Source organism: Sphaerodactylus townsendi, linkage group LG03, assembly GCF_021028975.2.
Source record: "Sphaerodactylus townsendi isolate TG3544 linkage group LG03, MPM_Stown_v2.3, whole genome shotgun sequence".
Classification (NCBI taxonomy): domain Eukaryota; kingdom Metazoa; phylum Chordata; class Lepidosauria; order Squamata; family Sphaerodactylidae; genus Sphaerodactylus; species Sphaerodactylus townsendi.
This window is the reverse complement of record NC_059427.1, coordinates 173,649,388-173,662,556: the sequence shown is the minus strand read 5'-3', so window position 1 is coordinate 173,662,556 and position 13,169 is coordinate 173,649,388. Positions and strand designations below refer to the sequence as shown.

The following is a 13,169-nucleotide window of genomic DNA, read 5'->3' as shown; positions in this document are numbered from 1 at the left end:
CACCAATAACAGTTAGTTAGCGTGAAGGGAAATGTTTCCTTTTATTAGTCCTAATTCCTTCCCAGCATTTTCTTAATGAATGCCCCCCTGGTTCCAGTATCTGGACAGAAAGAGAAAAAATTTCTCTCTGTCAACATTTTCTACTCCATGCATAATTTTATATTCAATCACAACCGCACTTCCTCAGATGTCTCCTCTCCAAGCTTCAAAGAAGTCCCAAAATGCTGCAGCTCTTCAAAAAAGGAAAGTGCTCCAATCCTGCAGTCACTATCCTCAAGTTTGCCCTTCTCTGCAATTTTTTCTATCTCTTCAATGTGGGGACCCAGGGAACTGAACACAAGTACTCCCAAGTGTGGTCTGGACCAATCTGCTTTGAGTAATAGGGCATGACAATCCTAATTATCCCCAGCATAGAAGGGTTTGCGCTCTCTTCACAGCAGCCATGCATTTGAGTTGGATATTCTCATGGAACTATTATCAACTAAGATGCCCAAAAATCCCTTTCCAGATTCTGTGACTGATAAAGCACTGACCCTCTAGAAGTGTGTAAGTGTGAAGTTTAAATTGTTTGCCCCTATGTACACATCACTTTTACATTTCCTTTGCTACATTGCACTGCATTTGTCATTTCTTAGCCCACTTCCTACCTTAATTCTCCTATAAAGGGTCCGGCTTTGGAGCTCTTTTGGCAATCCTTTTATGCGTTTCTCACCAATCTCCTACATACTCCTGTACATCATTCGTGAATCCTAACAGTAACCATGCTACCTTCACCCCTACTTCCAGTTCATATTTGAGTGAATAGCTTGTGTTATTAATCAATTCTTAAAATCGGATCGTGGGGGACACCACTCCCTACATCTCTCCATTGTGAGAACTTCCCATTTACACCCACCCTTTGCTTCCTGTTTCTCAACCAGTTTTTAATCCATAGGAGGCTTCTTCCTTCTTAGCAAACTAAACTCATAATTTGTCTTGTAGAATCTGGATAGTAGGAAAGCGGCTTTAGGAGAAGGTAGAAATTGAACTAGTTGACACGAGAAATCTTTCCCACACGTGAAGTGAAAGGTAACCAGGTGGAGGGTTCAGCGGTAGGCGGCTTGAGCAGGAGAGAGGGGCTTCAGGCCTCGATGCCACAAAGCAGGACTTTTGACCTTCCGTGTTGGCTGAAGAGCTGCTGTCCATCCTGCAGCACCAGACGTGAAACGGAGGTGAGAGCAGAACCCAACCTTTCCTGCTTGTCACAGGGAGAGCCCCTCAAAGCCTGTGGCCTGCTTTGAACTGGGTCTTGGAGAACGATAGTGCTACAGAACCAGTGGGTGGAGGTGGGGACCCCTGGAGCCTCTCCCCTTTTCCTCCACAGTCTGCTGATCCAGCTCCAGGCTGGGCAACTTCTGCATCCTCCCAGCAATTACAGAGTGAAATGCAAGAGAATCCAAGGAAAGCTGAAGTTTTCCCACCAGGTTGTTGTTTTGCCGAAGGGCCAGCTGATTGAATTGCCCACGCTTGGCAGAAACACACCCAAAGCCTCCTGCCTCTCTGGTGATCTCAGTTCTCCCCTTTCCTCATTTTCTGCTAAATCTCAGTTCAGGGAGTTGAGCTTTGTGTGTGTGTATGAGGGGGGGGGGATTGTAGAAGGTGCCCGGTGCCCCCTCTCTGCTCAACAACCTCCCTTCCCTCCATGCTCCCTCCACCTTTCTTCGTCCCCCGCCCTGCCTTCGTATCTCTTCGTCCACCCTCTTCCAATGCTGGCAGGGGCTGATGGGATTTGTAGTCCATGAACATCTGGAGAGCTGCAGGTTGCAGACCCCTGATTTAGTACAACCTATTTCTCTGAGATATTTCTCTTAATCTCTTCCCATTTGTGCTAGACTGCATGTACCTTGTTGGTTGTACTTCATTTTGTTATTGTTCTAGTACGGTGCTCGAAGACTACCTTCTCAGAGGGTCAACCTAGAGCAGTGGTGGCGAACCTTTGGCACTCCAGATGTTATGGACTACAATTCCCATCAGCCCCTACAGGTGGCCAGTGCCTGGGCAGGCTGATGGGAATCAGGTAGTCCATAACAGTCTCGCTGGAGTGCTAGGAGGTTCACCCTGGCAAGACCTAGAGGCTCTATGTCCCGTGAATGGGCTGGGGAGCAGTTGCACCAGTGGGATACTTTCCGGGGGACTGGACTTTGGGCTGGAAGCAAGGGAAAAGCACTGTTTGCCCCATTCTCCTACCACAACTGAATGCCATAAGCCAACAATCTCAAGAGGAGCGGGCACACCATCCAGATGTGGGCACAGCATCCATTTCCAAGCAAAGAAGGGAAAATGACCCTGTTCACCTTCCGCAGATTGAAACCAGTCAATGAAACACAAAGGCAGCCCCCTGCTCAGTGCCAATCACCCTTTTTCCTTGAGGAAATGCTGCCAATCAGACTGCCAGACTCACCTGCCCATTGATATCCATCGCAGAAGGAGTGGCTGCTGGGGGTGGCCGGGCAAGTCGCTCATCCTGCGTGAGGGTGTCTGCACCATCACAGCACTGGGCAGCTTGCTGCCTCCGGGGGCGGTACCCAAGCTGCCCAGGATCCCTTTCTCCTGGGGAGGAAGAAGAAAGAGAGACCTCGCGTAGACAGAGCCGCACGGCTTTTCATGACAGGATTCAAATCCCTACCTATCATAGTGTAAAACTAATCGCAGGGTGTTGACCTTGGGCCAGTCATTCTGTCCTTGCAGGATAAACGAAGCTTGTGAAAAGGCCAAGATGAGGGAAGGGAAGGCGCACGTTAACAACTCCCTGAACCTCGGAAGGAGGAGATCCTGAAAATGCCTATTATTAACTGAATCAGGGGTCTGCAACCTGGCGGCTCTTCCAGATGTTCATGGACTACACGCCTGCCACGGCCAAATGGCCATGGCTGGCGGGGCTGTTGGGGTAGTCCATTTGGAACCTCTGGAGAGAGCCGCAGGTTGCAGCATTCCGAACTATAATAATAGCTCGATAAATTACATAATCTATCAAGGTTTAATTTCTCGAAGGATGCGAGGGATGCAGGCGTGTCCGGTTCAGAGGCGACTAGGGATTCAAAACCCGTACCTTATCAGTCCGAGAAAGTAGGAACGCACTTTCCACGGAGTGCCAAGCCAGCATCAACTTGTTAAGGCAAGACCATGTCGCCTCTTTTCTACATTAAAATTATGAAACCGGTGTATATCATTAGACCAGTGTTCTCAGACCCAGAAGTGGGTCACAAAGGCTGTGAAACTCAATCAAAGGCTTCTGCGCGTTTTACTGATTTGGCATGCCCTTGTTGTTCTTTTTTAAGTGGGTCACCATGCCAAGAAAAGCTGGACCCATTGGATCACCACACACCAGAACTATGGGAACCACAGAGTTAGACCACTGGTACAAGCAGTTTAGCCCTATCTACTGTGATGGCCAGTTGCTTTCCAAAAGTTTAGGCAGATGAACTGGATTTTTTCCCCCAGCGTGGCTCTAACTTCTAATGATCCCAGAAGAGCCCCAAACATCTGGAACGCCAGCCAGCAAAAAGCATGGCGAGCTAGACCCAAAAAACGTTAAGTGATTTTTATAGTGGAGCATTCACACTAGCTTGCCCATATGCAGATAGAATAGCCAACAAGGAGGATTTCAGCTTAGATGCAATGCTACTGCCTGCCAATATATATGTGTGGGGGTGGCAAAGAGGAACAGTGCTGCCCAATGGACTTTAATAATGCGTCCAGGAAATCTAGGATTGATACCATCCAAAGAAACCTCCGGCGTGCTTAGGGACAGCTTTCCTCTTTTTTTGAATCCAAGGTTTTGCTTCTGAATTAACTTTAACAGTGACCTGACATGACTTGGACATGAGGGTATTTCGAATAAGTGCAGCACCAGCGATTCCCAACTGCTAATCCCGGTATGATTCTGAAGAGCGTCTCATGGGGTTCACCAGTCTCTGTGAGATACAGTCAGGTTCTCAACTCTTCCTACAACCAGGCAGACGCTACCAAGGAAATTGTACCCATACCTTGGCGCGCCGATGGAAGCGGAGTCATGCTCCGATTCACATCTATTTCAAAGGCCTGCCCTTACCGCCTCTTCAGGGTTCCACGATTGCCTGGGAGCTGTTTTGCGGCACTCTCCCTTTTCTTACCTGTAAATTATTCCTTTTGGATCACCTTTTGGTGGATGAGCAACTCACGAGGTCTCTGTCAGCTGGAGGCAGGCACAACGAAAAACAGGGCACAGGCAGTTGAGTCTGTCCACCCTTTCGAAGATCTTATTGAGCAATTTGCTTTCATCTTCTGTGGAAATTATCTTCAAAGGCCCAGGTGGTCAAACTTGCGGCCCTCCAGATGTTATGGACTACAATTCCCATTATTATCCCCACCTGAAGCAGATGGCGTGCTGGCGAAGTCAAGACATGGTCACCAGCCATCTGGAGTGGCCATGAGTTTGACACCTATGCCTCAGAGCATAGCTTGAGTGTAAAATGGTGCCCAGGGCTCGTATATGGAGAGTGGGTGGCCGGAGCCAACGAGTACTCAAACCAAAGTCCGGTCCAGCTCCTCCAGCGGCTCCAGTTTGATCTCTGTCTCTCTAAATCCCTTGGTGAGCTTGACCCTGGCAGCTGATTGCCCAACCCCCAAGCTCCATGAGATGTTTGCAGGTGGGGCGTCCTGCCAGAGAGTGTTCAACTGCACCCCTGCCCCAAACTCCACGGGGACTTTGGGTCTGGAAAATACGTGAGGGGAGCAATTGTACGCTGACCATGGGGAACCGTCCAGGGAGTTCTAGCCCCATCTAGTCATGTCTCCCTCCCCTATGCTTCCTTCACTGGTCATCCTTCGTCCGCATCCCCACTGGCAGATATCCAGGGGTGACTGGTAGCCCAAAGTTCTCCAATTAAATTAGGTTGACATCTGCATTGAGACCTGATGATTTTACATGCTTTACTCACTGGCTGAATTCACATGTAATAACCAGACATAGTTTTGTTACAACAGAACTATAATTCCCGCTGCTTAAAGAAAGTTCAGAATATTCTGAAAGACCCGTCTCACCCTGCATATTCTTTTTTTTTTGAAAATATTACCATTCTGGCTTGACGATACAGGATCATATGGAAACAAAAGGACAACTAGGCTCGCCAGAGAGACAGCTTCTACCTTCTAGGAGTCTGTGGCTATGCTGGGAACTCCGTGCAGGAATGCGTTGGCGTGGCCGTGGCTGTGTGGGAGATGGGTTGGAAAGGGAGATGTGGAAGATGGAGTATGAGGACTGCAGAAAATGTGCGTGGGGGATGTTTTGTACAGTCTTCATTGTGCGTGCAGAATGACATTAAAGTTTATCTTATTTTAAACAAGGATAGGGGGTGTTTCAGACTCACGCGTAGCATTAAGCCTGGTTTGGAAGCAAGAGAGCTAATTTGCTAATGGATGAGAAGGAGCTTCCACTCTGCTCCCCACTACAACCCCTGATCCACGGTGGCGTTAATCGACCCTGCTGGCCGTGCTCACAATCCGACCCAATATTTAGAGTAAGGAAAGAACTATACTTCCACCTACAACATTAGATACAGACACTGAGCATTTTCCCCCCTTCAGCCTCTGAAACTTGTACATTGATTTGCTTGCTCATCAATTCAGGAGGAATCTTTGGTGCAGGAAGAAGAGTTTGGATTTATATCCCCCCTTTCTCTTCTGTAGGAGTCTAAAAAGGGCTGACAGTGCATGATACAGAGAAGCAGCCACAATGCAGAAGTGTGGTCAAGGCTGATGGCAGCATGACCCGTACGTTCAAGGGTGTCCAATCTCTGGCGCTTCAGATAGTTCATGGACTACAATTCCATCAGCCTCCCCTGCTATCTTAGCCAGCCTGGAATGGCTGGGGAAATCTTGTTGGAATAGCTATAGCCAGACCGGGGGTAGAGAACCTAGAAGCTCTCCAGATGTTTGGGAACTACAATTCCCATCAGCCCCTACCAGCATGGCCAATTACCATGCTGAGGCTGAAGTGGGAACTGTAGCCCTTGTGGTTTGCTGGAGAGTCACGGTAAGGTTCCTACCCCTGGCTTTTGGACATAATTCCCCTCATTCCTACTCCCACTCCTGGTTCACTGGTTAATCTCACTTAACCCCAAGTGATTGCACCAAACTCCTACATCAGGGTGTAAAGAAGAAGAGGTTTGGTTATATTTCCCCCACTCTCCTGTAAGTGAGGCATCACTCCAAAGGGGCTGACAATCTCCTTGCCTTCTTCCCCTCTGTCACAACAAACTGTGAGGTGGGGTGGGGCTGAGAGAGCTCAAAGAACTGTAGCTGGGCAGCCTAAGGTCAACTTGGCCTTGGCATGTGTTGGGGAATTTACACAAGCTAATCTGTTCCCCAGATAAGCCTCTTTCAGCTCAAACTGGCAGAGCAAGAATCCAAACCCAGTTCCCCAGATTAGAGTGTACCTGGAGTGCCAACCACCACACCACTCACAACCTTGGCTGTCTGGTCTCCTTGGATTTAACATAGCTGATGTCCTGAAAGTTGGGAATACCACCTTCTTCCAATGTCCAACTCCACTCTGACGGTCTACAGCCGCTTCTTAAAGCAAAGGACCCGATCCACGTCCCTACTCTTTTCCCTTCTCACCCTGTCGCTGTTTCTCTGTCACAGCTGATGTTGCTGATTGGGCCCTCTCTCCTGGTCGGCTGGCAGCAGTTCTTGCAGCTCCCTGCGGGTAGGCCCACAGCACGCTTCCTCCCTGCTGCATGCAGGTGAGCCGGCCTCGGCCCGTGCAGTAAGGTGCTCTGCTGAGACGGCTGCAGACCCCTGAGGGAGGCAGCCAAAGCGTGAGACGCTAGGCAGCCGGGGGGCGCCTTTGCCTGTCCCAGCGGTCTCCCGGCCCAGGAAACCCCTGTGAGGAAATGCAGCTTGTGCTGGGGGGCTTGCCTCGGAGCAAAATGGCTTGATCCTGTGGGAAGCGGGAATCCTTGATCGCCTGCTGGGAGGGTAGGTGAAGCTGACGGGGCCAGAGCTGCCCGGAAAGATGCACTGGGTGGAGCCGGAAGCAACCAGCACAAAGCTGCTGGCTGGTCTTGGGGTGAGGGCCGCCCGGAGGGAGGCTGGAGGGCTCCCATTGACGGGCTGCTGTGGGAGACTGGCAGGCTTGGCTGGGCCAGGTCGTTGCATTGCGAGGGACGGGGCTTTGCAGTGGGGGCAAAGAGGATCCCGGACTGCGGCGAGGGGCCTCTCGGGAGTAGGGTGGGGGGACTGAAACGAGGGGTGACCGGAGACTGCAGGCGTGAAGGCTTCGGTTTGGTTGGCGAGAGGAGGAGGGGTGACTGGGAACTGAACTGGGACTGCGGGCTGGCGGGGATGCGCGAGAGTAGGGGTCAGAGGTGGTGAGCTGAGAGGAAGGTAGCTCGGGGGGCGGGGGCTGGAGGCCTGCGGGGTCCAGGAGGCCGAGCTGGCGGATCCCGTGGTCGAGCGAGGACTGTCGGTAGAATCGGCCTGGCCTTTGTGGGAAGGCCAGGGTGCAGAATCCGGGGGGCGATGATGCCCCAAGCGAGAACTGCAGGTTCCACCTGGGATTTACGCCGTGGGGTGAGTGTGGGCTTTGAACACATCGGGGCTTTTCATTTCCAGAGAGGGTGATGGGCCAGCTGAGGAGTCGCCAGCTTAGCCGTGGTCTCCGGAGGAGCAGATTCCTGGCCCAACATCTTCCTTCTTGATATCCAGCCCTTTCGCCTGCTCCTGCAAAGGAGGCGACAGCATCGGTCTGCGGTGCTGGGGGCTTCCCAGGCACAGCAAGTTTTCCAGAGACCCGCAACTTCGAGACAGCCGAGGTTTGAGGAGCGAGGTCGGGGTGGAGGGCTGGTGCCTGCCTCGGAGGTCCCAGGCCGAGGGTGGGCTGGGGAACTCCCCGGAGCTGCGCGGGCGGACGGTGGGAAAGTGCGGCAGGTGTGGGGACTGTCGAGGAGGAGGAGCGTGAAGAGGTAAAGCCGGCAGGCACTGTGAGGGAAGGAGAAGGGAAGCGAGGGTTTTGTCGAGGGTGCGCGGAGGTGCATGCCATAGGGCACAAAGGCACTTGCGCCACCGGGCTGGGCACTGGCGGCAGAAGAGGGAAGATTGAGGAAGAGCTCGCTGGACGACTCAACACTTGACCCGCTTGGCAGAGCTGCAGCATTGTTGACATAGACGGGCTGGCCAGCTGCTGAGGTGGCAGCAGCAGGAGGAGGTGGCGGCGGCTGCTGGGTGGCTGGCTTGTGACCTTGCTGGGGCGAGATCTGCGCGCGGAATGCAGAGCGGAGGCCGGTCCTGGTCTCCGGCCAGCGGCCCCTCGCCAGACTTTGGCATTATCTGTTGCCCCTGATCTGGCTCTCAACGCTTGCCAAAGAAGCAGCACCAGGGAAAGGCGGTGGTTAAAGGCACCATTCAGCTATCCCTAATCCCTTTCCTTCCCTCAGGAGTGTCGCTTGTGACTTATCAAGCACAAGCTTTCTCTGGGTGTGCGTTTTGGGAAGGGTAGGAATACTCAAATGGACCCCAAAAAGGACCTCTTGAAACTGGGCGAAGGGCTTCCATGTAGGCTGTTGTCGGCCTTCCAGGCTGAGTGGCCAGGGCCTGCTAGTTTTTGCTCGTAACCTTTTCACCTGGCATTTTATGGCTGGCATCTTCAGAGGTGGGCAAAACTTTCCCATCGCGCCTTAAATCCAGTGCGAGGAGCTACAAGGCGGGGTCGCCCGTGCAGTGCCGCCTGGGGCAGAAAAATGCAGCTCTGCCTCCCCGCACCCACGACCCCCTCCTTTTTTCTCCTCGCAGCCCCTCCACCCCCTTCTTCCACTTACCTCTGGTTCCTTTCCCTTTATGAAATCCTAGAGACTTTTTTCGGGCTGAAAAAAGCCTGTTCACAGTCTGAGACTAAAATGGCCTGAAGAGCTCCTGCGACATCCAGTTCCCAGGAGACCTCTGCGGAAGTCCTGAGGTCTCCCTGGAGCTCATTTTAAGCCCTGTTTGTGAATAGACTTTTATCAGTCTGAAGTCTCTAGGAAAAGTCTAAAGGAAGGAAGCTAAGTGAGAGAAGGGCTGGAGATGGAAAGGAAACACGGAGATATAGACACGGGCTTAGTTTGGCCAACCACACACTTCTGCAGAACACAATCACGTCATACTCGCTATACAGAGAAATCCGCTACATCTCACCCTGAAGCGTACCTCTGAAGATGACAACCCGTAGAATCTTTTGTTACAAAATGTCAGGTAGAGTAAAATTACCAGACTATGGCATTACACACAGCCCTGAAAAACTACAACAGCCGCATGGTTCAAGCCGGTGAGCCTTTTGATAAATGCTGCCCAAAGTTATCTTCTGTTCCTTAAATTTTACCTATCGTGTAAGGCTTCTTAAGACAGCAATCTTTGAGGCCACAGTATATATATATTGGGGCGGGGGCAGAAACTGGTATGGAGATTTTTGAAATCAACATTTTTGAGGGATCTTCACTTTCCCCTATGGTTTCCATGTCTGGTTTTGCAGGAGAAGACATTTTCAAGTCCTGAAGGCCAGGTGAATGATAGGCTCAATAGTGTTTAATTGATACCTTGCACAGGAAGGTTTGTGATTCTGATGGAAAATGCGGCTTCGTGCTCTGGATCCAAGAACAAAACTTTGGACACAGCTGCTTTGGAAACGAGCTCTCACAGGCCACGCGGTCAAGTTCCTCCTCCCAGAATTCTCTCCTACTCTGCCCCCTATCATCAGTTACCACACGCATGACTCTTCTTTCATCATCACCTTGCTTACCAGCCACACCTTGATCATGCGTGTGAGCTGCCGGACATCTCTCTTTGGCCTTTTGCGCATAGAAAATCCACAGTGATTTATGGCGATAGAGGGCAAGAAATTTCCCCCTTCCCAGCGTGTTCCTTTCCTCCCTCAATGAATGGGACCGCATTTTAAACATGCGTTTTTAAAAAGAGAAACAAACTCGTTAAGTAGAACTGCGACAGAATTTACTTCCATTAGGTACACACAGAGGCTGTAGCTATAAGGGGGGACTGGGGGGTCTTGGCTGTTGCACTGCCGAATACATGCCTCGCGGTGTATTTTTGTGTATTTTAGTAGTTTTGGTTTTGGCCTGCAGGGGGTGCAGTTTTTTAGGCTAGCAGCACCAAAATTTCAAGAGTTTTTGGGACTCTTTCTGATAGCTTCACCCAAGTTTTCTGATGCGTTTTGTTCAGGGGTCCCAGTTATGGACACCTGTAAATGGGGTGCCCCCATCCCCCATTGTTTCCAATGGGAGCTAGTAGGAGATGGGGGCTACAACTTTAAGGGTCCATAACTTTGGACCCCCTGAACCAAACTTCACCAAACCTGGCTGGTATAATCAGGATAGTCTCCTAAAGATACCCTGAAATTTTGATGCTGCTAGCCTATTAGAACTATTAGAACATTAAATCTAAATTCCTTCCCTTGTGGCGATATATATCATGAAAACCCCAAAAACGCATTGTACGCAAGCTGGCTAACAATCATAACAAAATTGATTCTTATTGCAATATCATTATCACAGACATGTAAGTCATGTAATTCATATACATATAAATCAATAATATTGTGAACAAAAACTATGCTTGTTATTCAAACAGCAACTATTAACCAATATTCATGGAACTATTAAATCAAATGGAGTATATCATGGCAATAAATATCGTTATCAATGCAGTGTATAAAGTTCCCATTTTCTAGTCATCAGAAGAAGAGCACAGAGCATGGGCGTAAACAGGTTGGGTGGAGGGTGCTGGTTTGAGACACATTGCAGCAGCTTGGTGTTTTAAGCCTCAATGTCAATCCACTTATAGTTAGTGCTGCCCAAAATACAAACCTCTCAGGGATGCTTCATTTTTAGGGACTATCTGTAACAGTTCTCCTAAAGCAAGTATTGTAAAACTATTGAATAGTAACGATCCTACGGTGTTAGGGAAAATAGCCCAGTTTTTATTGCAGTTCCTGATTGTTAGAGACGTATAGCCTATTTTGACTTCATTTGTTTTCTCTGTTAAGTGGTCTCTTTGGGAATCTGTCGCTTTAATGCCAGTTCTGTTGATGTTGTTATAGTTAGTGGTAAGTGGTTGGGAGACTGGCAAGATGGGAGTTTTCATCCATAATTATCCTGGTATACACAGGTTATCAATCCCAGTTACCCCACTTCGAGGTGGGGTCATGTTACGTTCCCCAGTTGCATGCTAGATGAGATAAATGTGTGAGTTGGAGAATGTGCCCCACACCCCTCCATTTGGCCCTTTTCCAGGCACTGCTTCGCCATTGAGCTCCCACCGACTAAAGCGGTAAATGGGGTGCAGGCTCAGGGCCCAGGAACAGGTGTTGCCCTGGGTGCCATTCCCCCACACCGCCTCTGTCCCACTGGCTCTCTCTCTGCAGCTCTTTACCCCAATTTAAGTGGGGATAGCCTAATTAGGGTAACAGAAGTAGTCATCATTCAAACGTTCACACAACTTCTTCACAGGCCACTTACCAAATAAGGGGCTTTGTCTGGAGCCGGCACCTTTCTCCAGAGCTTCATGATCTGCTTGCAACGACTTGACCAGTCTTGAGGAGAGGGAAGGAGAAGAAAAACACATCAAAGTCATTGCACACCTCAGTTTGTCCTACAGGTTCCGAGGGAAGCAATTCTTAGCGAAACAAAAACTTCGAGTCTGTGTCATTTCAGCTACCAGTGCATACCGTAGGCTACAGCCGTGTCGTTAACCACTGGATTTGGCTGGCTCGTCAACAGAGGACGATTCAGGTGAGAATGATTGTTATGGTGTCACAAGAACACAATATGTGAGCCTGTGGCCAAAGACAAACTTTTTGCACAGGACAACGGGATTTCAGCTAAGCTAGTTCTTGAGGCAAAGCAATGGGAGTTGTCCCCTGTGCAAGCACTGGGTCATTACTGACTCATGGGGTTACATTACATCACGACATTTACTAGGCAGACTCTGTTTACGTGGTGATTTGCCTTCCCTAGCTGTCTATACTTTATCTTCAGCAAGCTGGGTGCTCATTTTATCACCTGACAGCATGGAAGAAAAGATGGAGAGGCAAATCAGACAGGTGTAGATTGTTCAGGGATCTACAAATGGCTCTGCAAGATGTTCATGGACCTGATCCCATCAGCCTCCTATCAGCATGGTGGCCATGGTGGTAGCCAGATGGGGCTGATCGTGAATAAAACTAGCTGAGAGCCGCAGGCTGCAGGACCCTGCCAGCTGAAACTAACTTCTGTTGGGATTGAACAGAGCTTTGACTGCTGTGCACAGCTGCTACTCTGCTCATACAGGCACTCCCTACGTTTCTGGGATCGAGATACCTTCCAATCCCTTAGAAAGTCTTAAGATGTACTGAATTGCCTTGAGCGTCCCGCCGCCTTAACAATAATGATCAAGGCTGAGGGTGAGGAAAAGTGTTTCTTACAAAGGAAAATGTCTACCGAGCTAAGCAATGGCAGAAGAAACACACTGTTGGGTGTCCAGTTTTTGATGGAGAATCACAGGTCTGCGTTCAGTGGCAAAGGGCTCTCGTTGACAACTAGGCAAAATGTTCCTGTTCTCTGCATTACAAGAACCTATTTGGCCCTTGGGACTAGGAAAGAATTCTTGATTGCTTGAAAGGAGTTGCCAGTCAGTACTAGGGTGGAAATAGAACTAACAGACTAGTTCAGCACTTTAACAGTCAGCTAAGACAGTGACTTCATCCAGCTCCACTGGCAGGTTGACTATAGACAGGTGGAATCAGATAAATTAGGAACCTGCAGCTCTCAGATGTTCAGGAACTACATTCCCGAAATGGCCCCCTACCAGCGTGCCAAGCCATGCTGACAGAGGCTGATGGGAATTGTAGTTCCTGAACATCTGGAGAGCCGCAGGTTCCCTACCCCTGCTATAGACAGTAAACAATCAAAGGGAACAAAGGCCAGGCTACTTCTATTCAGATGTCCTCACCTATTGACCTTGCTATCTTCATTGTTACTCACATGCTAACGGGTGGATCCCACTCAACACATGTAAATCTAGCTTGCACCCTTTACTTGTTAACAGACAAGGGTTCTTTCCCCCACCCTGGGCACTCCAACAGGTATATATACTCCACTTGCTTTTCCACTATCAGATCCTCT

At 49.8% G+C, this 13,169-nt stretch overlaps 1 protein-coding gene across 1 annotated transcript in view; it reads right to left on the bottom strand.

Annotated features, from left to right (window-relative positions):
* Positions 1–13,169, bottom strand: part of KMT2D (lysine methyltransferase 2D) — a 182,646-nt gene that overhangs the window by 76,839 nt on the left and 92,638 nt on the right. The window contains 6 exon segments of the mRNA XM_048487610.1: positions 2,441–2,589; positions 4,549–4,732; positions 6,624–6,819; positions 6,940–8,376; positions 9,692–9,849; positions 11,527–11,599. Of these exon segments, the coding sequence (XP_048343567.1) occupies positions 2,441–2,589; positions 4,549–4,732; positions 6,624–6,819; positions 6,940–8,376; positions 9,692–9,849; positions 11,527–11,599 (2,197 nt within the window).